The sequence below is a fragment of the Conger conger genome, chromosome 5 (genome assembly GCF_963514075.1).
Source record: "Conger conger chromosome 5, fConCon1.1, whole genome shotgun sequence".
NCBI lineage: Eukaryota > Metazoa > Chordata > Actinopteri > Anguilliformes > Congridae > Conger > Conger conger.
The window spans coordinates 31,938,877-31,965,304 of NC_083764.1; the positions used below are offsets into that span (position 1 = coordinate 31,938,877).

The window sequence follows — 26,428 nt, forward strand, 5'->3', positions numbered from 1 at the left end:
TTGAAAGGGGGTAGGCTACAGCTGCAGCATTAATGGGCATGAGTTCGCTTTTGTTATTGTTCAACTTATAGCCCGAAATCCGACCAAATTCCCCTAACAAGGCCAACACTGGAGGAATAGATCTGTCTGGGTTGGACATATACAGCAGGAGGTCATCAGCATACAGGGACAGCCTGTTCTCAAGACCTCCCCTTGAGATGCCCATCATCTGGCTAGCCCTAAGGGCGATCGCTAGGGGCTCGATAGCAATGGCGAACAGCAACGGTGATAGGGGACAGCCCTGCAGAGTCCCCCGTTCAAGGGGGAAATAATCGGGAGTAATTGTTATTCGTGCGGACGCAAGTGAGTGGGGATGCATATAAAAGTTGGATCCATTAAATAATATTATTGCCAAACCCAAATCTTTTTAGCGTATAAAACAAATAGGGCCATTCCACCCGGTCAAATGCCTTCTTGGCATCCATTGAGATAACCAGACAGAGGACGGGGCGGAGTATAGTATATGGAGTAGCCGCCTAATGTTGTGGAAAGAGTGCCTATCCTTAACGAAACCAGTTTGGTCTGTGGAGATAATATTTGGCAGGATAGACTCTAACCGTTTCACCAGCATCTTGGCCAGAAGCTTAACATCCGCACAAAGTAACGAGATAGGGCGATAACTGCTACAGGAGAGGGGATCTTTATCCTTTTTCAGAATGAGAGAAATGATCGCCTGGCGTAGTGTAAGAGGGAGTATACCAGACTGTAGAGACTGATTGAACATACTTAGTATCAAAGGGCATAATTTGTCAGCAAATGTTTTGAGAAATTCCGAGGGAAAGCCGTCCAGGCCTGGGCTCTTCCCGTTCTGCATGGACATGAAAGCACTTTTCACCTCTCCCACTGAAAAAGGATAATCTAACCTAGATGCAATTTCAGAGTCAATAGAGGGAATATTCAGGGACCCTAAGAAGTTGTCAAGGTGCGTTTAATCTGGTGAACATTCAGAAGTGTATAACAAGGCATAAAAGTCCTTGAACTGTTTGTTAATGGTTTGAAGGTCCATAGATACGCCGTCGCCGGTGTTTATTTGAGTTATGCATCTTGATGAGGAGGCTTGTCGAATCTGATGGGCGAGTAATTTGCTTGGCTTATCTCCAAATTCATAATAATTCTTAACAGTGCTTCTGTAGCCTCGTTAGCAGTCAGTATGTTTAATCTAGCCTTTTTTATTAGTAGTTCTTTAGTGAGGTCTACATCAGGTGAGTCTGCACACTGCAACTGTAGCTCCGACAGTTCCCTGGAGAGACGGATGCGCCCCTCATTGGCAACCTTTCTCTGGTAGGTTGAAAAAGATATAATTTCTCCACGTAGGTAGGCCTTGCAAGCCTCCCAGGTCACTGCCGCGGAAACAGCCGGGTCAACATTTGTGGAAATAAAAAGGTCAATGCAATTACCAATTGTTTTAATAAAATCAGGGTTGATTAGTAGTGTCGGATTAAAGCGCCAGGGGGTTTGCAACAGTGACCTACACCGGGAAGGGAAATATCGACCATAACCGTTGCGTGGTCAGAGATTACTATGGGGCTATACGAACATGAACTGACAGAGGACAGCAGTTTATTATCAACAAGGAATAGGTCTATTCAGGAGAAGGTTCTATGGACATGAGGAAAAAAATAAAACTGTTTGGACTTTGGGTAAAAAAAAACGCCAGACCGCATATTGCTCCATAAACGATCTGATGACTTTAGATGATTTAGAAAGGGGGGAGGGACTATTTGATGAGCGGTCGAGTAAGGTGTTCAGCCAGCAGTTAAAATCACCCCCCAGAACCAACTGGGAGGAGTTTAGGTTGGGGAGGGAGAAAAGGAAATTCTTTAAAAAATTCTCGTTATCATACTTGATTCATATTCATACCATACACATTCACCAAAGTTAGGTTGCTGCCACATATGTTCCCTGTAACAATAACAAAGCGCCCATTTGGGTCTGAAATTACATCAGTCATGGAGAGTGGTACTGATTTATGGACAAGGATTGCAACCCCTCTGGCATTACTTGAGAATGAAGAGTGGTGAATCTGGCCAACCCACCCCCTGCAAAGTTTAAGGTGGTCTGATGGCTTAAGGTGGGTTTCTTGTAAAAAGGCAATCTTGGTGTTTAGGCTATTCAGATGTTGCAGAATCTGGTTGCGTTTCACAGGTGACTTCAACCCATTAACATTCCAACTTGTGAACCTCAAGGCACCACTTGGTGCCACCAAGGGATTAGAGCCCAACATAAGATGTCATCCAGGGAACAGGCCTGCCCCCATGACCAGCATCCTCCATATGCCATCCAAAAAAATGGACCATGTGGTATCTGACCAAGTTAGGTGTGGTAAATCTGACAAAACAAGACATAGTAATCAAAAACATGAAACCCCATACGTAAAAACAGAACATAATAAAAAAAATAATAAAAAAAACAACAAACAGCACACTAGCATCTTGCTACTTCCTTATTTCTTTCCACCCGCTCCCACTTACAATTACCAGGTATTGTAAATTGAAGCTTTTTCTTAAAAACCTCGAATGAGAGAAAAAGAGAAGACAACTGCAGTTTACATTAAAAAAACAGCTATCCAGGGCCCTTAGAATCCCACTTAACGTAACGAGAAGAGTCGATATAATCAGGATGCTCAGCTTATGGATCTGCGGCCGGGCTCTGCAAACTCATCAGCCGCTGTTGCAGTCGGTAGCCACTTCTTAGCCCAATCAGGCAGAGTGATACGTAGCCTAGCCGGGAAGATCAGCGCCGGCCTGTAGCCGCGCCGATACAAAACTGCTATAGCTCCATGAAACTCTGAGCGCAGCTTCTGTACCGCAGGATCTTCGTAAAAGCGGATCTTGTGACCGTTGTAAACAAACTCCCCGTGTTTTCGAGCTTCACGTATTACCAGTTCCTTCGCTTGGAAACGGTGAAAGCAGACAATGACGTGTCTCGGCTGACTCCCCTGGGCGGGCTTAGGAGCTAAGCTCCGGTGTGCACGGTCTAATTCAGGGGGAGATGGGAATACCTCAGACCCAAAGACATCCACCAGGAAATGGGGGAAGAATTTTGTCGGTCGGGGGCCCTCGGATGATTCAGGTAGACCAACAATGCAGATCTTTTGGCGTCGACTTCGTCCCTGAAGATCGGTCACCTTAGCTCTAAGTGACTCGCTCTCCTTCTGCACTGCGGAGAGTGATTCCTGGAGCTGCTGCAGGCGCTGTTCAACGCTGTCGGCATTAGTTTCTAGCGAACCGACTTGCTCTTCATGGTCTGCGATAGACAATAGTATGCCGTCTAGCTTTAAAGCAAGAGCCTCGAGCTTAGCACTGGTCTCAGCTGCGTGAGTTGCAATCATCGCATGAATTTCAGCCAGTGTAGAAGTGCTATCGCTAGTAGTCGGCGGAGAACCACGAATCGCCGCCATTGCTGTAGCATGCGAGCTAATGTTCGACGAGGAGCCCTTCTCTTTGTCCTGTCGTTTATCCTTGGGTCTAGGCATTTTAAAACAAGCTGTTTAATTAGCGCTTGTCTACAAGTAAACTGCAGACAGTTTTCGCCAAAAGTAATCGAGGTTCCAACAGTTCAAATGCGTAGTGGGAGCGCACCGAACACGCGTCTATACTGCTCGGCCCATACCGGAAGTCCCGGTTCACCTTCATTTTTGAAGACACATCTACACAGACACACATACATACACAGGTGTTTGTTATCGACAATCCATGACCAGCACAGAAGTCCAATAACAAGACACCACTCAGGTTAAGATCGGGCAGGCCATTCCTCCCAATCACCCCCTTCCAGGTTTCTCTATCATTGCCCATGTGAGCATTGAAGTCTCCCAGCAGAACTATGGAGTGTCCGGGTGGCACCCTCTCCAGGATGCCGCCCAGTGACTCCAAGAAGGCCGGATACTCTGAACTGCCGTTTGGTGCATAAGCACAAATGACAGTCAGAGCTTTCCCCCTAGCAACACGTAGTCGCAGAGGCGCAACCCTCTCGTTCCCTGGGTGGAACTCCAAGTGGCGCTCAGCCGGTGGCTTGTGAGTATCCCCACACCCGCCCGGCGCCTCTCACCCTGAGCAACTCCAGAAACTCTCCAGGAGTTTGGTTCCGGAAACCAGTGCTGTGCGTGGAGGTGAGCCCAACTATATCTAGTTGGTACCGCTCCGCCTCACGTACTAGCTCCGGTTCCTTCCCCACCAGAGAGGTTACATTCCACGTCCGCAGAATCAGTCTGCGACGCCGAGGATCAGCACCCCGCCCCATCCCCGCCTTTGACTACTGCCCGTTGGGCAAAGCACCCGACTCCGATGCCGACCCCTGCAGGTGGTGAGTCCACAGGGCGGCAGCCCCACGTGACCAATTCGGGCTGTGCCCGGCCGGGCCCCATGGGATAAGGCCCAGCCACCAGACGCTCACCGACGAGCACCCCGCCCAGGTCTGGCTCCAGAAGGGGGCCCCAGGTTCCCTTTTCCAGGGAGGTAACTTGATACTTGTGAGGCCGTGTCATGGAGTCTTGGAATCGCTCTTAGTCTGGCCCCTCCCCCAGGACCAATTTGCCTTGGGAGACCCTACTGGGGGCTAACGTTAGTGCCCCCAACAACATAGCTCCCAGGATCACCGGGACACACAAACCCCTCCACCAGGTTAAGGTGGCGATTCCTTGGAGAGGCCACCTGCTGGGAGGTGTTGTTGGGAGGTGGAAAGAGCACTTCGAGGAGCTCCTGAACCCAAACAACACGTCCTCTGTGGAAGAGGCAGAGCCCGAAGACTCGGGGCAGTCTGCACCTATATCCCTAGCGGAAGTTGCTGAGGTAGTCAAAAAGCTCCTCAGCGGCAAGTCGCCGGGTGTGGATGAGATTCGCCCTGCGATGCTGAAGGCTCTGGACATTGTTGGGCTGTCTTGGCTGACACGCCTCTTCAGTATCGCGTGGAGGTCGGGGACAGTACCTGCAGAGTGGCAGACCGGGGTGGTGGTCACCATTTTCAAGAAGGGGGACCGGAGGGTGTGCTCCAATTATCGGGGTATCACACTCCTTAGCCTCCCCGGGAAAGCTTACTCTAGGGTGCTGTCACCGGTCCTGTTTGTGATATTCACGGACAGGATCTCAAAGCGCAGCCGAGGTGAGGAGAGTGTCCGGTTTGGTGACCTCAGAATTGCTTCTCTGCTTTTTGCGGATGACGTGGTTCTGCTGGCCGTTCTGCGGACCGTGACCTTCAGCATGCACTGGAGCGGTTTCCAGCCGAGTGTGAAGCGGCCGGGATGAGAGTCAGCACCTCCAAGTCCAAGGCCATGGTTCTCTGCTGGAAAATGGTGGATTGCTCCCTCCGGGTTGGGAACGACATTGCCCCAAGTGAAGGAGTTCAAGTATCTCGGGGTCTTGTTCACGAGTGACGGTAGAAGGGAGCGTGATATCAACAGGCGGATCGGTGCAGTGTCAGCAGTAATGTGGGCATTGCACCGGACCATTGTGGTGAAGAGGTTTGATTTACCAGTCGATCTACGTCCCAACCCTCACCTATGGTCACAAGCTTTGGGTAGTGACCGAAAGAATGAGATTGTGTATACAAGCGGCCGAAATGAGCTTCCTCCGTAGGGTGGCTGGGCTCAGCCTTAGAGATAGGGTGAGGAGCTCAGACATCAGGAGGGAGCTCGGAGTAGAGCCGCAGCTCCTTCGCGTCGAAAGGAGCCAATTGATCAGGATGGCTCCCGGGCGCCTCCCTTTGGAGGTTTTCCGGGCTCGTCCAACTGGGCGGAGACCCCGAGGTAGACCCAGAACCCGCTGGAGAGATTATATATCTCTCCTGGCCTGGGAACGCCTTGGGATCCCCCAGGAGGAGCTGGAATGCATTGCTGGGGAGAGGGACACCTTGAATACCCAGCTTAGTTTACTGCAACCGCGACCCGACTCCGGATAAGCGGGTGATAATGGATGGATGGATGGATGGATGGATGGATGGAGGAATTAAGGCCACTTGGCTCCTCTACAGTAAATCTACTTTTGAACATTATTATTTGTTTTCTGTCACTTTACAACGTGTAAAGCACTAACAACGTGTAAAACTGTGTCACACAAACATGCGAAAGGGGAGTTCTGTGGCTATAGATTCCGTGCGGGCCTAGTCATACCCTATGTTTTTCCGATGACCATTAGATGGTGCTGTTGTTGGTTTCCCCATGATTCATGGAATTGGAACTGCGTCAATTCATTTATTGACATGAAATAAGACAACAAAAAATGCAAAACATGCACGTACCAAGTGAAGTTCCTATGCACGACTTGGTCTCCCAAAAGCCCTTCGGGGCTAAATTCCTATCTAGGCACCAACTGAGAATTTTTTGAGAGTTTTTTTCTTAAGGTAATGTTTTGGTTTCCATTTCATTTGGGGCAACAACCCTCCCCTATCCTACCAAATTCTGTATTGGTTCAGCTGTGTTTTTAGAAAGAAATTGTGTGTGCTGCGATTGCAATTGGTTTGTCTGAGACAATTACATTTTTCATGCAAAAAAGGCTTATTTATCCGTAACTGTTGTCTATGTTGCAATTGTAAAAATGCATAATTATTAAAAAAAGACCCAAAACATACTGCTAAAGCAATTAGGGGGGTTTTGACAGCCAAAAAGTGGAAAATTCTTGACTGGCCAAAACAATCACCGGATCTGAATCCAACTGAACATGCATTTTACATGCTGAAGAAGAAAAGGCAAAAAAAAAACCCAGGCAGGAACTGAAGATGGCTGCAATACAGGCCAGACAGAGCATCACCAGAAAAGAAAATGATCACTTTATTCTACATTATGCTAAACTGCCCAATATTTTTTGAACTGTTCTTATATATTAGTTCTTAATTGAATTCACTGAACTCTATAGATAAAAAATTTTATTAAATTAAATACAAAATCATTATGCTTTATTCTTTTTGTCTCATGATACTTAGCCATTTGATCAAATCAGAACCTGCACTGCTTTGCAAGATCCTAACCAGTTGTACCATTCAATATAAAATGCACATAATATTTATCGGTACAACAGGATTTATTTTCCAACATGCAGAGATAGCTAACATTAGCTAGCCTAGGCATTTACCTACTGCTTAACCTATTAAGCCAACATTAACCAGTTTAACTGAGAAAACCTTAGCTACCCAGGAAACATGGAATCTAAACTAGCAAACAATTGAAGATAAAAATTACTTGATTAAATGACTTTTCAGACAAAACCAAATAAGCAAGTAAGCTAGCTAGCTAAGGTTTGCAGCAGCAAACTCAACAGCTAGCAAATATTTCCACTTTTATTTGTTAACCAAGCTACCTGTTGATGACCGGAAAAAATTGCCAGCTTTTCATAAAGGGAAGCATTGTATAGTACTTGCAGACCGCTATGTAATTTTAACTGAGATGCTGAAATGTTTTACTCCACTGTATGAATTGCTTGCCTTCTCCAAGCTAGCATGGACTTGAAGTGTAAGCCAAATAGGCATTGCTGCTTGCTCTGCGATCTTGTTCCAGCTTTCTGTATTTTCGTACATACTGTGTACACCATCTCACACATGCAAGTTTTCACAAGGTATGTCAGTCACTCGACAACAGTGGCCGGGACGGGTCCTGCAAAAATATAAGCATACCAGGGGCATAGCTAAGAGCAGGGCTGCTAGTGCATTCACACCAGGGACCATGTTGGAGTTTGTGTGTCGGTGACAAGAAGACTGCTGAGTTGGATTGATGAACCGGGAGATATTATCTCATGAAAATACCTCAAAATTTGCCTATACCTATTGATTTGCATAGCATATCTCCCCCCATGGTTACAAACCAAAAACATATTTTTCCTAGTTTGGCAGTATAGCAAATGACTGACACATTAATGTTGTAAGAGCTGGACACATGCTTCTATTATCTGTATACTTATCTGTTTGTAATTGCACTTTGCAAAAAGGTTTGTTGGAAACTATGTTTCTGACAATCAAATCTATGATGCTTTGAACTGGGCTTGATCTATCACGTTCAGTGTCACGATTATCTTACTTGCTGTTCTTCTTGCTGCACCATCAGCTAGGATTAGAGTTTCAATATTTTATCCTCAGAGAGGAGAGACTGGACAACCAAATTGTAGGCTTCTGAAATTCTGTTATTTACTACATAGGCATAATAACTAGATAGGAGAAAAAACAGAAAGTCGCGTGCTGCAGAGGTACCTTGCGACCCCACCTCGGATTAGACAAATTTTGGTGTGCTCCTTCAAATGGATGGTGGTGTCTTTGGTCCCTCCGTTCTCCCACCGGGCAAGAACTCCCTGCACACTGCTGGCCTTTTCCTCTGTAAGGGACAGACATAACAGCATCTAAATAATGCATCTCAGATTATCGGCAATCATTTAGCACCAGTTCCGCCTTTTAGATCATGATAGATAAGGTTAGGATATGGATATCGTTAACAATCGATCAGATTAAGCCGAAATTTACCACTACAAAAGTTCTCCCAAACTGCCTGGGCAATGAGAACTGTGAGTTAACTATGATTGACAGACCGCACTTCCACATTCTACATATTGTTGTTTGTTACAATATCTACTTCCAAGATACGCACTCATCTTGGGAGGGAGCTATGGTAACAATATTATATTGTTATATATAGGATATTCTCAACCTGTTGAAAATAGGACGATAAATTTAAAACGCTACTCCTCCAAAACTAAAGAAAGGATACTTTCATTTTGTTTCATAGTACTTTCATTGTGTTTCTTCAATGCCCTCTTGTGCAAATTGCATATAAAAACCTAGCAACCACCATGCTACTCCTTTAACACAAGAGGCAACTGTGTCTTCATATTTGCTTTATGTTGATTGGCATGGGGAAAGCAAGCTAATTTCAGTCCACGTTATAACGAGCATCTGATATACAATACAGTGCATCCGGAAAGTATTCACAGCGCTTCAAAATGAATAAATTCATTTTTTTCCTCAAAGTTTTACACACAACACCCCATAATGACAACATGAAAGAAGTTATTTTTAGATTTTTGCAAATTTATTAAAAAATAAAAAACTAAGAAATCACATGTACATAAGTATTCACAGCCTTTGCCATGAAGCTCAAAATTGAGCTCAGGTGCATCCTGTTTCCACTGATCAACCTTGAGATGTTTCTACAGCTTAATTGGAGTCCACCTGTGGTAAATTCAGTTGATTGGACATGATTTGAAAAGGCACCCACATGTCTATATTAGGTCCCACAATTGACAGTGCATGTCGGAGCACAAACCAAGCATGAAGTCAGAAGAATTGTCTGTAGACCTCCGAGACAGGATTGTCTCCAGGCACAAATCTGGGGAAGGGTACAGAAAAATTTCTGCTGCTTTGAAGGTCCCAATGAGCACAGTGGCCTCCATCATCCGTAAATGGAAGAAGTTCGGAACCACCAGGACTCTTCCTAGAGCAATCGGGGGAGAAGGGCCTTAGTCAGGGAGCTGACCAAGAACCCGATGGTCACTCTGTCAGAGCTCCAGCGTTCCTCTGTGGAGAGAGGAGAACCTTCCAGAAGGACAACCATCTCTGCAGCAATCCACCAATCAGGCCTGTATGGCAGAGTGGCCAGACGGAAGCCACTCCTTAGTAAAAGGCACATGGCAGCCCGCCTGGAGTTTGCCAAAAAGGCACCTTGAGAAACAAAATTCTCTGGTCGGATGAGACAAAGATTGAACTCTTTGGCGTGAATGCCAGGCGTCATGTTTGGAGGAAACCAGGCACCGCTCATCACCTGGCCAATACCATCCCTACAGTGAAGCATGGTGGTGGCAGCAATTTTGAGGAAAAATTGAATTTATTCCATTTTGGAATAAGGCTGTAACATAACAAAATGTGGGAAAAGTGAAGCGCTGTGAATACTTTCCGGATGCACTGTATATAGCATTTCACACGTGTGCCATTTTGGAATGTCCAAATTTACTTTTTGCAAACCTGCTCAGACATATTTAATCTTGGCTATACCACTTTAAGATTTTAAGGGCTACAGAAAGGGTTCAAGGAAAACTCCAGGCTAAAACACAGTTTGTGAATGTGTAGCAGCAATGTGAAATTCATTCCAGGGTTTATCGTGATATTTGTAATACAATTCATTTTATCGGCATTTCCAGTTGATATCCTGTCAGGCTTCTTCTGAATTGGCTCCAGTGTGTTAGCTTCCTATGTTACCCAGAACTAGTTTTGCCACCTCCCTTTGTGATTAAGGGGCACAGGGTACACAGGCAGCTAGATTGAAATTAACTCCTGGAATTAGCTTGCAATGTCGGACTAAAAAGAAGACAGACACAGAATACTAGTGTGTTTTGTAGGAAATTTCTGCCATGTACCTGGAGTAAGCAGGGGATGAAGACACCATGTACCTGGTTTAAGCAGGGGATAAAGACACCATGTACCTGGAGTAAGCAAGGGAGGAAGGCAGTCGTACATGAAGTCCTTGGCCTTATGGTCTACAGCAGCATCTATCGGAGCAAAATCTGCCAGCCTCCTCACCAAGTCCTTCACCTGCGCCGTGAACATGCTCCTCCGTGGATCTTCCTGATAACATACTCAAAGCACGTCAGCCAATTGCATTTTTAACCCAAGTTAGTAATTCTACAGAGGACAGCAGTACACCATGTCATTAGATGCGTGAAGGGAAAGGTAATCTGCAAGAGTGAAATGACAAAATTGGACTATGAAATAACACTGGGTGACCTCTAACTAGGGCTGCTGCAACATCAAATTTTCTAAAATCAATCACCATGGCACAAAATGTCAGAAGGACAAGACTGACATGCAGTGTCATTGTGTCAATTGTGAGACCTTATATACACAGGTGTGCCCTTCTAAACTATGTCCAATCAATTCAATTTACCACAGATGGACTCTCCAATCAAGTTACTCACATATCAAGGATAATTAAACAAACAGGATATACCTGACCAAAATTTGGAGTGCCACAGCAAAGGGTCTGAATACTTATGTAAATGAGAAATTTCAGGTCATGATGGACTATTGAGTGTAGAGTGATGGGCAAAAATGTCAATTTTATCAATTTAAAATTTAATCTACAACAGAATAGTGCAAAAAGTGAAGGGGTTAGAATTGAAGCCACCGCATGCAAGCCTATGCAATGACAGGCACAGTTATGCCTTATTTACCTTGTCAGAGTTCTGAACGCCCATGTAGGTCAGATAATCTGTGGGCAGCCCTCGTCTGAATTCCACATCCTCCTCCATTGCCATCTCCAGGGCTACAGGCACTACCTGCCATTCACAACAATGCGAGTGCTTAATAAAAATGTATGAGTTTTAATATTTTTCATGGCTGCAGGAGACTAAAGTAACCTCTGCCATTGTGTGCCTTACACTATTTGGATGTAATTTTCCTCAGTGTTCCAGTTAAGAAAATACTGACATACTCCTGTCATTGTCCTTCACCAAGGCACTGGCCTCAGAACTGGAGTTGGTAAATGGTAAATGTTTGGCTTTTATATAGCGCCTTTATCCAAAGCGCTGTACAATTGATGCTTCTCATTCACCCATTCATACACACACTCACACCGACGGCGATTGGCTGCCATGCAAGGCACCAACCAGCTCATCAGGAGCATTTGGGGGTTAGGTGTCTTGCTCAGGGACACTTCGACACAGCCTGGGTGGGGGATGGAACCGGCAACCCTCCGACTGCCAGACGACTGCTCTTACTGCCCGAGCCATGTCGCCCTTGGTCCCCAGGGGCTGCTCTGTGGCTAAGATGGGTTAAATGCAGAGACCCAGTGTTGGGCCCCTTACACTACTGGGATATGCACTATCAAAGTAAATTGGTCTTACCTTGAGCTTGCCAGCATTTTGAAGTGGTACTTACAGTAAATATTCTTTACCATGCTTAACTCTGCATATCAATACACATATGGTTTCCAAGATTCACTTAAAACAGGTTACTCACTTCATTTTTTTATGGCCTATTGGTAAATATTTACTTCTATTTTTATAGTATTTTACAAACATTATTGTGGGACACAATTATTGTGGCACATTTGTTTGAATGAAATGAAACCCAACACCCAGTCTGTTCATATTCACATATGTACATTGTAATCAGATTTTTCCTCATGTGATAAATACGCCACTCGAGCAGCCTATGGTCCATGCTGCACTGCTATAGGCTCCCTTTTACAGACACTGACACTTTTTTGGGATTGCACAGATCTTGGTTAACAAAGCCTGTCATCACATCGCAAGTTCATAACCACCTTTTTCATACCAGTTAAGGCCTATTGCAGTTGTTCGGTTCTGTGAAGCCAGGTAACTCAAAGGAAACCTGGGTTTGTTAAACTTCCTTTGTAGTACACCAGGATGTGAGGGAACCAAGTGGCCAAAACTGGGTTTGTTTTTGAAGCTGAGAGATGGTGCTCACAAGCTCCACTTTGGCTGGCTCCAGTATAAGTTATTTGGCCCCGTTTTTTTTTTCAACATGGTAAAAAAAAGTCGTCAGAAAGGCGTTTTCTCTGGTATTTTTCTGCCCCATGAGACGATTTTCTTTTACTTACTGTGTTATTAGGGCAATACAGCAATATTTTGTGGACAAATCAGAGACAGATTATGTCACTCACTTAGTAGAGGAGCCGCATCGGCTTCCCAACTGTGCAGTCTCTCCAAATTGTACGGTGCCGCTAAACTCAGGAGCTTTCAGGAGCCCATGGATAGTCAGTTGGTGACATAACAGGCACTTGGTCCATACTTTTCCACAGTCAATGGTGGGAACCCTGCCTGAGTGAACTTTTCCCCAGAAAAATGTATACAATGCAAGTAAGGAGAGTGAACAAGGGAGATGCCGATACCTTCTGCAAAAGGTCTCCCCAACTGTTCCTCTGGTAGGAGGAGATGGTTATGTGAAGGGAATGGTCATCGGGGAGGCAGTTGGCCTGATGGATGAATCCGCGGGGAAAGTAGAGTAGATCTCCAGCCTCCAGGACAATGTCCAGCACTTGCTCTCCAATCTCAGACTGGCTGAAATTTGCTGGAAGAAAAAACCACAACCCATTTTTTTTTCATTGAAGAAATAAGAGGTGATTCAAGGTTAACCCTGATCAGTGCCTCTATTTAAGAGAGGGAGTTTTATAAAATGAAAATCCATGAATTTCCATTTCAGGAAATATAGATAATAATCATTGAAAGTAAACTCCCTGACTTGACTTGCCTGAAATAAACAGACAAGATATCAGAATTGACTAGAATATTACATGGAGGCAGGAAATAATTTTATTTGAATCTGAATTGAACAATTGAATTAACTCATTTATTAATGCCTGTAAAAGTAAATCTTCATTTTAACATAAAAGATAATAATAATGTGCTCACTTTCAAAAAGCACACATCACATAACATCAATGGATTGTGATCAGTTATGGTAAAAGAGAGCTACATTCCGACATCAGTTTAACCCTCAAGTCACTTCGGGGTCATATCCCAGACCCCAGACATATACTTTTATTGCTATCTTAATGGTAATATATTTGATCCTTCAAAAAATGTCTTGACATTGTCAATCAACATCAATCAACTCAATAAATACATGCCTTTTTTCTGGTTTCTGCCTTAATTTGGAGTGATGTGATGATTAGGTGATGGCATATCCTTTGGGGTCATATACAGTAGGATCCCAGTCAAAAGTAACACATTCTGCCAATGTGACTTGATAAAGGAATCTGAATAAGAAACCAGATTACTGTGGGGACAAGATATGAAGTGATACATACCCTCAGATCTTTTTGGAAGGTACTATTATGTACTCTGGCAACTATAACAGCTAGTAAACGGTTACTGTAGCAAGCTAAGAGTCTTTCAATTCTCGCTTTTTGAAAATTTTCCCCATTCTTCCTGGCAAAACACCTCTAGCTCAGAAATATTCTTCAGCCACCTTGCATGTACGGCATGTTTCATATCTCCACAGATTTCCAATAATATTCAAGTCTGGGGACTGTGGTGGCCATTCCAAAACCTTCATCTGTCTTTCCTGGAGGTACTTCATGGTTGATTGATGTATGCTTTGGATCATTGTCTTGCTGGAAGGGAGAGTCATCCATGATCCATGTTATAATCCCTCCAATTCTAACGTGCAAATGACGTCAGTCAGATAGGAATCAAAGACTAAAAAGAGCTTGCTCTCTTGCTATGGTATCAGTGTTTATTCACTTTCTTTTAACTTGATAACTGTCTCATGGCATTCCGATTTATTTTAAGCCACTTAAAAACTAATTATCACAAAATAAAGCATTTAGCAGACGCTCTTTCCAGAGTGACGTACAACAAAGTGCAGATCGAACACAGGAACAAGTATGAAGAGGACCCTTGAGGACAGTATGGTTCTGAGTCTAAGCGTGACCATACAGATGCAATTAGAACCCTTGAAGAATACATCAACTAACGAACTAGCATACCACGGTTGGCAGCTAGAATACCCCAAGTCCAACAATATCTATACAGAACTATATATAAGTGCCATCATAATTGAATCAACAAAGATTTAGAGTTTTTTTTGTACAAAATTATGGACCTGTAAATATCACATTTCATGCCAGGACACGTTTTTCATTGTGAAACCTGGCAAACTTTAAATGGCTCTACCGGAAAAACTAAATAGACTATGAAGCTCAAGCTTTCAGGAATTTTATATTTCATAATTGTCTACTAACAGAAAAATCGAAAAATCCAAGAGGTGCTGTGGTGTAACCTCCTGGAGTAGGCATACAATTCCTAACCTATGTTTCAAGAGATGATTTCATGCAAAATCAAAAACCTGAGACCCCTTGTGACTAAAAATAGTATGTAAAGAAAAACCCACCCTGTAGCCTCAGACACTGGCCAATTTGAAGAATGTCAATAGATTTGTTGTCTGCTCAACTAGCTTGACAAGTGTCTCAAAGGAATTAAACTTCATATTTTGCAGCAACATTGGCAAAGCAAATGAGATAAAAGATAGAAAGAGGACTTACGGCTGGAGACCACAGGCAGGACTTCATTGTCTGATCTGTAAAATCAGAGAAGATATCGATTCCAATAAGATATCCATTACTGTAAATGATTTGCAGTCTTGAAATAGCCATATCAACCCCACACATGCTCCCCTCCCTCCCAAAGGAAGCCTCTGTCTGTGGAGAGCTGCCGTGGTTTTGGGCATGAGCTGTGAAGGCAATGGTTTAGTGGGCCCGCAGCTACAGTTGCAAACCTGTGTGCATCTCGAAACTGAGGTGTGCCCATAAGGACAGTCTGAATGAGACTTACTGGACTTAAGGTGACTTCAACCTCTGGCTATTTAATAACAACAATTAACTATTAGGTAGAAAAGGAAGCTAGCATTGAGAATGCAGACCAGGCATTGATTTTATTCACACATTCTGACACACTGTGGTGCAAGTACCCAAAAAATGTAATTCACTGTAATGTAAAACATGTTTCTGTGCTCTATAGAGTATGTTATCTTTTCTTGCATAGGGATGACATGACATTTTACAAATGTTACCATTTCCAATTAATCGAGGGGATATTTTACATTCATCTACCACATATCAGCACATGGGTACACAAACAATGCTTCCATAGTAACAGCTAGCTAGTAGCCCTTATATGCTGAGGATTATTAGCAAAGGCTAAAAGCTGTCATGACCAATGTGAATACAATATTGAGAATATGACACAATGTAAAAAATTTCAATGTTTTAGCAGCATTAAATACATCTTTACCATGCTCGCTAGATACTTCCTGCTGCTCTTCTCACCAATTTAAAAACCAGAGGAAAATGACAATAACACCTCATTGATTGTATATTACTGCGTATTACTTATGGTTGGAGGCTAGCTTTGCTGAAGAAAACAATCCCTCTGTTACGCTGGAATCTCACAGATGGAAAGCTTATATTGTCCTCAATTAGATAAAGGAGTTCCCAAAACACAACAAATTGATTATCCAAGACAATAAATGACCACTAAATCTTGAAATGGATACAATCAGAGTTTGCTACATTTGGACAGATAAATGTTTTTCCTTTTTAAAAAGTACACATGAATGAAAAAAGAGAGAAAATCCGAGTTTTCCCATTAATTAACTCAAGAGGGAGGTAAAGTGAATGTAACAGGAACACTTCCGGTATATTGCTCCCTATTAAATAGAGTGGTGAAAGCTAAATATAAGCAAACCATGTAGCATTGCAGTCTGGATTCAAAGTATCTTTTTAATAGTTTAAACTGGTTTACTTTCCTTTTCATTGATTGACAAAAGGGAGGGGAGCATAATGACAGGGCCATCTTCACCATCAGTGAGGAGAATATCCCTCGCATTTTCGACCAGCCCATTTAAAGCCTGGGAAGGCAGTATACATCCAGACTCTCAGACAAGGAGATGGGGAAAACCATCCTTCGGCAGCTTTCAGTTGGCCTGGCAAGGATTGACTCAAGCCAGTTACCTGGAAAGTACAAGGTGTGGTGTTATCACTTCTCTCTGTACCCAAGGATAATGTGGCCACTAAAGCTGTGTGAAGTCACCTCATCAGCTGTGAGCAAGATGGATGCCAATGCCAACACCTTCATCCACAGATGGCCAGGGCTCCCTCAATGCTTCTCAATGGCAAGTCTGTATGGGTGGAATACATTCCAGCTGCCCCTAAAATCCACCACCCTCATGCAAGAGAAGGCAAGGCTAGTGATGGAGTTGAAAGACTCCTCTGATGAAACGGTGAAGGACATGGGGGCCCGGGTCGTGACCAGAAGGAAGTGGACGGCTGAGGAGGATGTGCAGAAGGCGACTAACACCAGGAAGCGGTGGGTAGGGACCAAACAGGTCAGGCAGGCCTAGGATGGGGTGATCCACCCGGTCCAGAGCCAGTAAGGATAGGAAGGACCTTTGTCTTTGAAGTCTCAGAATGGAGCAAGGGGAGCACAATGTGAAGGCCATTGCACAAGGGCAGCAGCATCTCTGTGGGACCATTAATACCCCGCTCCAGCACACTCTGCCCGGGTGGAAAGACCGCACTGATCGCTTCATTTAAACAATTTCTTCAGGCAGGGGAAGACTGCAGACAACACCAGCAGTAGGCCAGCACCCAAACTATTGACACAGGAATTGAGTGGAGAATGGAGGTGGACCTGGCCAGGCAGCTCCACTTTACAAGAGAAGTCTGCAACACAACACTGTGGCCCAACATGATGCTGTGGGCTACAGCTGAGAAATCGGTGCTGCTGGTCAAGCTCAAAGTGCCATGGGAGGAGGGGTTGGAGGTAGCCCAGGAGAGGAAGAGGAAAAAATATGCAGACCTGATCAGGCAGTGCCCAGTGGAGGTGGGAGCCGAGGATTCGTGGGAGGCTCTACAACATGCCAACTCAAGGACATGGGACTATGGGGAGGCAGACTGCACAAGGCCACCAGGGAAGCGTCGGAAGAGGCAGAAATGGCAAGACAAGGCATGGGAGACGAGCAATTCCTGAAGATGGTTAGCTGCAGGGGGTGTCAGGGAGATGCCTCTGTTCACTGCCCCACCACCAGGAGATGCTCCAGGATAAGGGGCGAAACTCAAAGAATGGCGGCCCCCGGCTGATGACCCTGTAGCTAACGAATCAGGCACCGGTGGAAATGCGGCAGGCCTAGAGCTAAGCAGGAGACAACAGCAACCTGTATACTTTACATTATACAAATACAGTACGGAACACATTTGTTGGCTAAATGGCATTAAGTTATCAAGGGTCCAAGGTATCAAATGAGCCTCAAACCATCATGCTGCTGCTAGATATGCAGTAGATATTACAAGGACTGTTTCTCCTGACAAATTCTCCTGTCGAAATCAATGGAAAGAATATTCAGGAGAAACAATTATTGTAGTATCTACTGCATGTCTGATAGCAGCGCTGCGGTTTGAGGATCATTTGATACCTCTGACCCTTGATGACTTAAAACCATTTCGTCAACAAATGTGTTTCACACTGTATCAGCATAATTTACTGCTGAATCTAGTCCCACCCCCTAATTCCTATAGAGATCCATTCAAATGCAAAAAGTTTAAGTACTGCTTGTAGGACAACCTGAAAATAAGATATCCAGACTCTGATGATGTTGATGGGTCACAGACATCAGGAAGTCATGGCTTGAAAGGTTAAACCAAATACAAAACATGAGTCTTTTATGGTTTCCACACAATCTTCTAAGAAAGTCAACCAATTCAGAATTACAGTATTTGCGTATTGCCACAGTAATAATTCACTGACTTTTGGTCACACCAAAAGTTTTACCAACCTGGGGTTATACACCCTCCAGTGCTTCTTCCCTTCCAGTTGGACCAAAAAGGCTTCAATGTCATCATAATGGGGAGCAAAGCCCTGTGTTCCAGCAGGTGTTAAGTACCTGCATGTACAAGACAACAAACAACAAAGTTATTATTATTCCATAATGCATAGAGTGCTTTATTAATGATGTGATGGCATCAATCAAAGTCAGCACTAATACATTTTTCTAAAATATTAATTTTTAATTCTAAACAATTTCCCCCAAAAAAACAGGTTTCACCCCTGGTTTATTACTTTCTGCAAATACCCCTGGCAAAGATGACAGCCATGACTGTTTTCCTATAATTTCTGATAAAGTTAGAGAACACATTTGGAGGGATCTTTTTGACCAATCCTCCATGCAGAATGTTTCAGAATCATTTAAATCCTTGGGATATCCCCCTCTTCAGTTCAGACCACAGGTTTTTCATGGGATTAAATCTGGAGACTGAGATAGCCATTACAGAAATGGTTGTTGTTGTTTTTATAAAACAACAACCATTTCTGTGTGGATTTGGATATACGCTTGGAGTCACTGACTGGACAATCTACCTATGACCAAGATTCAGCTTCCAAGGAGAGGCAACCAGATTTTCTGCTAAGATGTTCTGGTACATTGTTGAATTCATTGTGCCATTGATCTTAAATGGTGCCCCTGGACCACTGACAGCAAAACCTGCATCCTCTTCCATTGCAACCATTGCAATGTCTAAAAAACTCCTCTCACACACCCTGGTCACCTGATTGGTGAATCTGACTAACCTCTCACTGTGTTGTCCCTTGTTTCACAGCGTCCATTAAGTAAATAAAATTACATATCGTACCATGTCCCCATGGTACGATATGCTTGACAATATCGCTTTGGAAAGTTCCAAAATGGGCACCAATGGGCACAAAACCTGGATTACTGTCATTCACAAAAACATTGTTAGGCCACACCTTCACGACATTAAAACTATGAATGAAACATTTAAAAACAGAGTAACCTGCCTAACACAAGGTGAAAGAAAGTTCACTCACACATTGGCCCCGACCATGCTGTTGAATTGCTCCTGAAGGATGGACAGCACATTCCAGACTGTGGAGGAGAAGGCCTGAGGATTCAGCATTCGCAATGAGCAGCCACGCTGGGGGAAAGGGGGTAATAAAATACCATTAGTTGTTGCTAAACAAAGAAAAGTAATGGCTCATTAAAGAATGATTTTGTGAAGTGAATTGAAGAGGAATCATTTTGGGAGTATAATATATTGACTGAATAAACCTACAAGTGAGGAGCGGGCTGTCTCAGTTGCCACTATACAATGGAGTTTGTTGTGAGCCATTTCCAGGCTGGATGGGACTAGAATGTTGGACCTGAAGAAATGCTTGTATCTTCTTCTTAATTATAACTCTGTTCACTGCTGGTACTTCAAATCGCGTTCAGGAAAGAAAGAGTCATCACTCGAAATTCAAGGGTGCAAGACAAGTTCAGCTCTGTATTCGTGGTTCCAGGTAATCTGTACGTTCTCCTGAGCTTTCTCCAAACTCACACAATCCTGACTGGGAATGACAGTTTTTATGCAGTATCTAAACAACTGGAAACTAGCTGAAAGGAAGTGCTTCATCCTGTGACATATCACTCCTTTAGATATGACAATTCCTATTGACAGGTTTCCTGGTTAGGCTAAAGACAAATGGTTATCGGCACCTAGACCTCAAATCAAGGCATTTCAAAGGAAATTTAAATAGAGTGGGGAAACAGGGTGACTGTGGGGACATGCATTTGAAGGTGTGGGAATAGGAGCAGAACTTGCGTGTGAAACATCTTGAAGTTTGATAAAACACCGAAATCTAACAGACCGGAGAACTAAAACAGCAAAGTAATGACAACTTTTCCCACCAGAGTTTCTGCGCAGTTCGTTATCGGTAGCTACAAGCAAATTAGCTATAAGTTAGCTTGCCAAATTTACAAATATCCATTGCTACCGATAGCAAACTGGTATTGTTTTATAACTAGATATGTACTCCTTAGATAATAAGCAATAGTATACAGAGTTTGCTTGTCTGGAGTGCAATTTGGGCTCCACTATACGCGAACAATCAGAATAAGCCCCCACACCATTGGCTGTGGCAATTAGAACCAATTTTCAACCAATGACCTTGAATTATTTTTTTTAGGCCTTTTTCATCTTTATTGGACAGTATAGTATAGAGAGACAGGAAGAATGGGCTCGCAATGAGCATGCGGTCAGTGCTCTACAGGCTGCGCCACCGAGACACCCCAAATTATTGTACAGCTGTACAATGTTTTGATACAGAGTGACTGCTCGTTAACTGTGGTCTTGTAACAATGTCTTAATACAACAAGCGGCGCGGTGCGGTTACATCAGCGAAGTTTGGTACAAACCGGCGGGAAAACCCACACATCCCTAGCACATGCATCCATTGACAGCACGTGGTGGATGGAGGTAATGTCACTATTGCCTGGGCCTTGGCTAACCTAGGCAACATGGACCCGCGCCCAACCTGATGGCCTAAATATGCCCCTTCACAAATTCACATTTTGGTTAGTTTACAACCAGTTTGGCCTCACACAGGTAACAAAAGAGTGGACAGGACCCTACAATGTCATCTATGCTTGTGACAATATTTTCCAAGCCTCCAGTGTCCACGTCCATCAACCGCTGGAAGGTGACTGGAGCATTCTTCATTCCAAATGGGAGAACCTGGCAAAGAAAGGTAGTCAATGCACAATCCAGAACTACCATCACCCTTTGGAACAAGAACAACAGGAGAGCTCCAACTGCTCTACCCCGGCTCAATGTATTTAATCTCCTCCTGAATCTTCTCCTTCTAAATGAAGGGAACCAATAGGGGTAGGGACTTAATAGGCCTGGCCCCTGCAGTATCTACATTATGTGGGGACAAAGCGATCAGCCCTGGCTTATCCCTGAACAGTAAAGGTAATCGGCCACCAGGTCGATCACATCCGGCACCTGAGATTCTGTCAGATGGGATAGCGGATCCCTTAAATGTTCACAAGCCAACTCCAATCTGGAGTGATACTAGTGATATAATTGTACTCACCAACTTTTATCATAACTGTGTAAAGGCCACAGGAATGGGTTCCAAATTTCTCACCCCCAACAGGCAATAATATGAGCACCTTACCCCCTACCTCAAATGACAGAGATATAGCCTTCTTATCAAACTGCCATTTCATCCTCTCCTTTGCCCCAACCAAGTTCTTTCCCCCCACCTCCCAGGCTAATCCCAGCTGGCCTTGAAAGTGGCTACATATAGCAATATGTCCCCCTCAGCTTTGGGTTCCAACAGCCGTTCTCTGACCACCCAGGGCAGACTGCACACTTCATGGCCAAACACCAGCTAAAAAGGGACTGAAACCTGTGGACTCATTTACTGAATCATGGATAGCAAACGGCAAGAAAGGCATTCCCACATCCCAGTCCCAACGCGCGTGTCTTCAGAGACTGAAGACCTCTCAATGGCACTCCAGGATTGAGGACAGTAGGCAGATGAGACCACTTAAGCAATGCTAAGCTCACTCAGAACCTCCTGGAACAATCCAGAGGTAAAATTAGAATTGTAAAAGGGAAAATTGTAAATGGATACTGCGGGCTCAGATATTACACAAAGGTATTGCTTCAGGGAAGAGAGAAGTTACAACCATGATGTTAACAAATATTCATTAGCCTTCTGTTTTTGGTAGAGGGCCAACACAATCAACACACAAAAAAAGGGTGCCTCTACAATGGGAAGGGATCTTAATGGAGCCACAGGTACTGACTGACCAAGCTTACTTGTTTACCTGACATGCATGGCATGAGTAGCAAAACCTAACCACATCATTTCTGATGGTGATGAGCCAATAAAGCTGCTTCAAAATATGAGCAAAGGTCTTTAACATGCCACTATGGCCAGCCATACTTACTATCTGGGTGTGGACCTACCCATCCTCATTGGCGGGCCACTTGCGCATGAGTATGCCCTGCTCATGAGTCTGCTAAAACACAGACTCCTCAGGGCCGGGAGGGGGCAGCACTTCCCGACAAGCACATTCCTCCATGGTTTTAGCTTGAGCACAGGTGACCACAGAGGCTGCAAATACCTTTGGGTACTGCAGCTCCAACTCACACACCTCTGGTATTTCCCCAGGCACAAGGGATACTACCAGGGTCATGCAGACCTGCAAGATCATTTCCAAGCAATAAGCTGATTCCCTGTACTACCTCAGCAGTCACCTTCCCATTTACAAGACTGTAGTTTAAATGTACTGAGTACAAAGGCACATGTCCATACTAATCTCCTAGGCCCGCAATCAGTGCAGAAGCCTGTTGGTAGGCAGAAATGGGAAGCTCCAAATTCTACTGCAACAACAATGATTGTGCATCTCTGGTGTCTCTTAAAATGTTAACAGCCACCTCCTGCCCACCCAGAGCAAGTGAAATTGTCCCAGTAGACATAAAACGTCCATGAAGATGTGGAGCAATCGTGGTTCACCTCACCAGCAACCATTACCTCCAGTCATAGTAATCACAAATCATCAGTTTTTGTGAATGGATACCATTCCATTTTTTAAACGGTTAACCGTGTAACCGATACTGGTGGTCGCTAGGGGTCGAGTACTGAGAATTTTAATTGCATTTCCAAACTTAAATATTGTAAAACCCCACGCTAACCCAACCCTGGTGTTGCTGAAAGAATATTAGTAGGGTTAAATAATAATGGCCGCTACACGGAGAGTCAATAAATCAGCCATGTTACAAAGACAGTAGTACCACTCCGCCTTCTGCTCTTTACTGGTCCGGGCTGACCAAGAATCTCCACAATAGGGCCAATACATTCACCCTCGTTATCTGACTCCATTTAATATATAATTTAGAAATTTGGTTTTGAAACATACGCGAACCTCGGGAGTGATTACACTCGACTCTTACCTGTGCCACCATTACTCAATATATGCTCCCGGGATTAGAATTATTGCTGAATCTCAGTTCGGTGGAGAACTCATTATTGGAGGATGAGGGTCTAGCCAACACAATACATGCATTATATTTTACATAGTTGTGAGCCCAGGTCGGCGTGCATTTAGGGGGCTCCTTAGAGCTAACTTGACAAGAACCGACGTAGAAACGCCCATGGGTTCTCTTCGCATCAAATTACAAGAGCCATGCACCACCAATCCTTTTTACGGGCCGAACTTGGCTGCCTTTCCCAGCTTGGAAACTCCACTAGAGTACCAAGCCACTGATCAGTTGGTCTTTGGTCAATATTGTCCCCCTGAGTATTCAGTATTCTGTAATTTAGGCTGAAAAGGTACAACATGAATTAGAGTCACGCAAGTTACAAATAAAATAATTTATTCGCAGACAGGTTAGGTTATTAGCTTTAGAATACCACAATCAATTACAAAATACACAAATTAAGAATAGAGATACAGAGTAAATAATCATACTTAGCCTGCTTTGGCTTCACACCGACACGGAGTATGCAGTGTGGGAAGTCGGTTACAATCTTCCCTATACATACCGATAGACAACGTGCACCGTGTGGGAAGTCGATTGCGATCTTCCGCTACATGCATACACAGGACATGCAGTGTGAAGTCGAATGCGATCTTCCCAGATTGGTTTGTCTTCCTCCCTTTTATCCCAAATCACACGTTTGAACCAGGCAGCAGTGCCAAAAATTAATCTGGAGGGGTGGTCAAATCTGGAATTTAGACCGCCACCTTTGGGGGTTGTTAAGTAGGGGAAATGAGATGATTACCAGAGAGAACATGTAGGTTTTCCCTTGAGTTACTAAAACTGTGGTTTATTAAACTCCATTTGGTATGAAATGCATCTCACATCCATACCAAACAGATTATCCTTATGTCCTATTATGTTTTAGTTGTCACGAAAAGTCCATCATTAACCCAAGAGAGTAGTGAAGAGTGTAATGACAGAAGTGTCCAAATGGGGGCACTGTGGGAGTGTCCTGAGTCTTTCCCATAGGAAGTGACCAGGTCGGGGGGTCACAGAGCCCATGGTTTTGCCCAGGGCTTACTGACCCCCTACAACCTTAAAAGCCCCCAGAACACATCCAACCACAATCCATCTTCCCCTTATCTCAGTCTCTCTAGATGCGGACTTTCTTGGGAGCCAATGGTCTGAATCCCCCAAATGAAGTCCGAATCATAGAGTTTACTGGAGATACCTGGAGAGAGATGTATTTGAGAATGTTTGTGACAACCGCATTATGTAATAAATATGTTTTGTACCTCTCATGGTAATATACCTTGTGATTTTGGATACACCCAGGGAGGGATCGAACAGGCAACCGTCCAACTACCAGACGACTGCTCTCTGTGGGTGCTTTTTGCTTTGTATTTATATAGTTATGTTAATTCTTGTGCAGAAAGATAGTGGGGGGACCTAGAAACTGCTAATGAAGTGGAGGCGGGGTTGGCAATTAACCTGTGGTTGCTCACGATTTGTGTGGGGCCTGCCCACTAGTGCCTATGTTAGGCCCCCCAAATAATTCATGTTTGAGAATGATCTCTAAAATTAAAACCGGATGGAAATTTAACCATAAACTGACCTGCCCATTTCAAATCCAGCCATTTCCTTAAAAGCAAACCAACAGGTAGTTCAAATGAAAGTACCTCGTAAAAGTCCCAAACCTTGAAGGGCAAGGCTCTTCCAGGGGGATTGTGGGTCTCCCGTTTTCCATTAGAGTAACTTGTGACATCCAGGTTCACCCCAAATTGAACTTCATCCTATGTGTATAGGGTGGCAGCCCAAGAAAATAATGTAGGAATAGAACTTAATACAGTTCATGCATTATGTACATCAACAAATTCATGTTATCAACTACATTAGTTAAGCATGAAATTAACTTTTCATTAGTGCATGTATTTTTCAACTAACAAATGTAGGAGTTATAAACTAATAACTGTAAACTGTTTTGCTGTAAACAAAAAAAGAAAAAAGTTACTGACATGAGTTATATTTTCCAACATGCGTAGTGAACTATATTAATTATTCAATAAAATCAACCAAAGTCATACATTTTTCAAATAATTCCACATTTAGTGGCACCACCAGTTTAATACTTTGCGCAAACACCCCTGAAAGAAGATTACAGCCAGGAGTCTTCTCCTATAATTTGTTAGCGAACACATTTTGGCCATTCCTCCAAGCAGAACTTTTTGGAATCATTGATATCCTTGGGTCACCCCCATCTTCAGTTCAGACCCCAGGTATTTTCATGGGATTTATGTCTGGTGACTGAGAAGGCCATTGCAGAACATGGTTGTTGTTTTTACTTAATCATTTATGTGTGGTTTTGAAGTATGCTTGACATGAGCAGCTTTCTAGCAGAAGCAAGCAGATTTTCTGCCAAAATTTGAGTCATTTGTTGAATTCATTGTGCAATTGATGTTAAATAGTGCCACTGAACAACTGGCAATAAAATATCCCCAAAACACCAACGACCCACCGCCATATTTGACAGTAGATATGAGGTGCTTCTCTTTGCATGCATTCCTGTATACATTTTGCTGCCAAACATGTTGATTGTGTGTATGGCCAAAATCTGACATCTGACTCTTTTCCAGTCATATTATCAATGATGTTAGGGAAAGTCAAGATGCTTCGTTTTGTTTATTGCACTCAGTAAGGGTTGTCTTTGTGCTAGCCTACCAAAAAGTTTGCTGGTAAGGAGGTCCCATTTAATGTTGTTTTTTTTGGACTCTTTTGAATTCTTGAGTTACTTATGGCCTCCATCACCATCTTACCGCCTGTGGGGATAATATGCACTTGCATCCTCTTCCTGGAAAGTTTGAAATCATTCTATATGTTTCACATCTTTCTATATTGTTGCCCTTACAGTGATAGAGTGGTATGTTTAACCGTTTCTCTATTTCTTAGTACCCATTACCCAACCTGTGATTGTCAATTACCATCCGTTTGAATTGACAGTTCTTTGGCTTTTCCCATGCTGATGGTTGACAAAGGGATTTGGAAGGCTTGTTACCTCATTTTGATACTATTTTTATTATATTTTTATATAAGTGATGGAATGACACAATATACAGTTCCTTTTCACTGAGATTA

At 43.7% G+C, this 26,428-nt stretch overlaps 1 protein-coding gene across 5 annotated transcripts in view; it reads right to left on the reverse strand.

Moving 5' to 3' along the window:
• The window catches only part of riox1 (ribosomal oxygenase 1), a 40,648-nt gene that overhangs the window by 5,500 nt on the left and 8,720 nt on the right, over positions 1–26,428 (reverse strand). For 2 of the 5 annotated variants that reach the window (XM_061241854.1, XM_061241852.1), the window contains 7 exons: positions 19,350–19,456; positions 18,301–18,408; positions 15,014–15,048; positions 12,860–13,038; positions 11,178–11,282; positions 10,431–10,572; positions 8,212–8,332 (listed from right to left, as the gene is read on the reverse strand). In XM_061241854.1, coding sequence (XP_061097838.1) covers positions 8,212–8,332; positions 10,431–10,572; positions 11,178–11,282; positions 12,860–13,038; positions 15,014–15,048; positions 18,301–18,408; positions 19,350–19,456 — 797 coding nt within the window. Of the gene's footprint in view, positions 1–8,209; positions 8,333–10,430; positions 10,573–11,177; positions 11,283–12,859; positions 13,039–15,013; positions 15,049–18,300; positions 18,409–19,349; positions 19,457–24,975; positions 25,090–26,428 lie in introns of all 5 variants that reach the window. The other 3 variants (XM_061241851.1, XM_061241850.1, XM_061241853.1) reach the window with 3 other exon arrangements.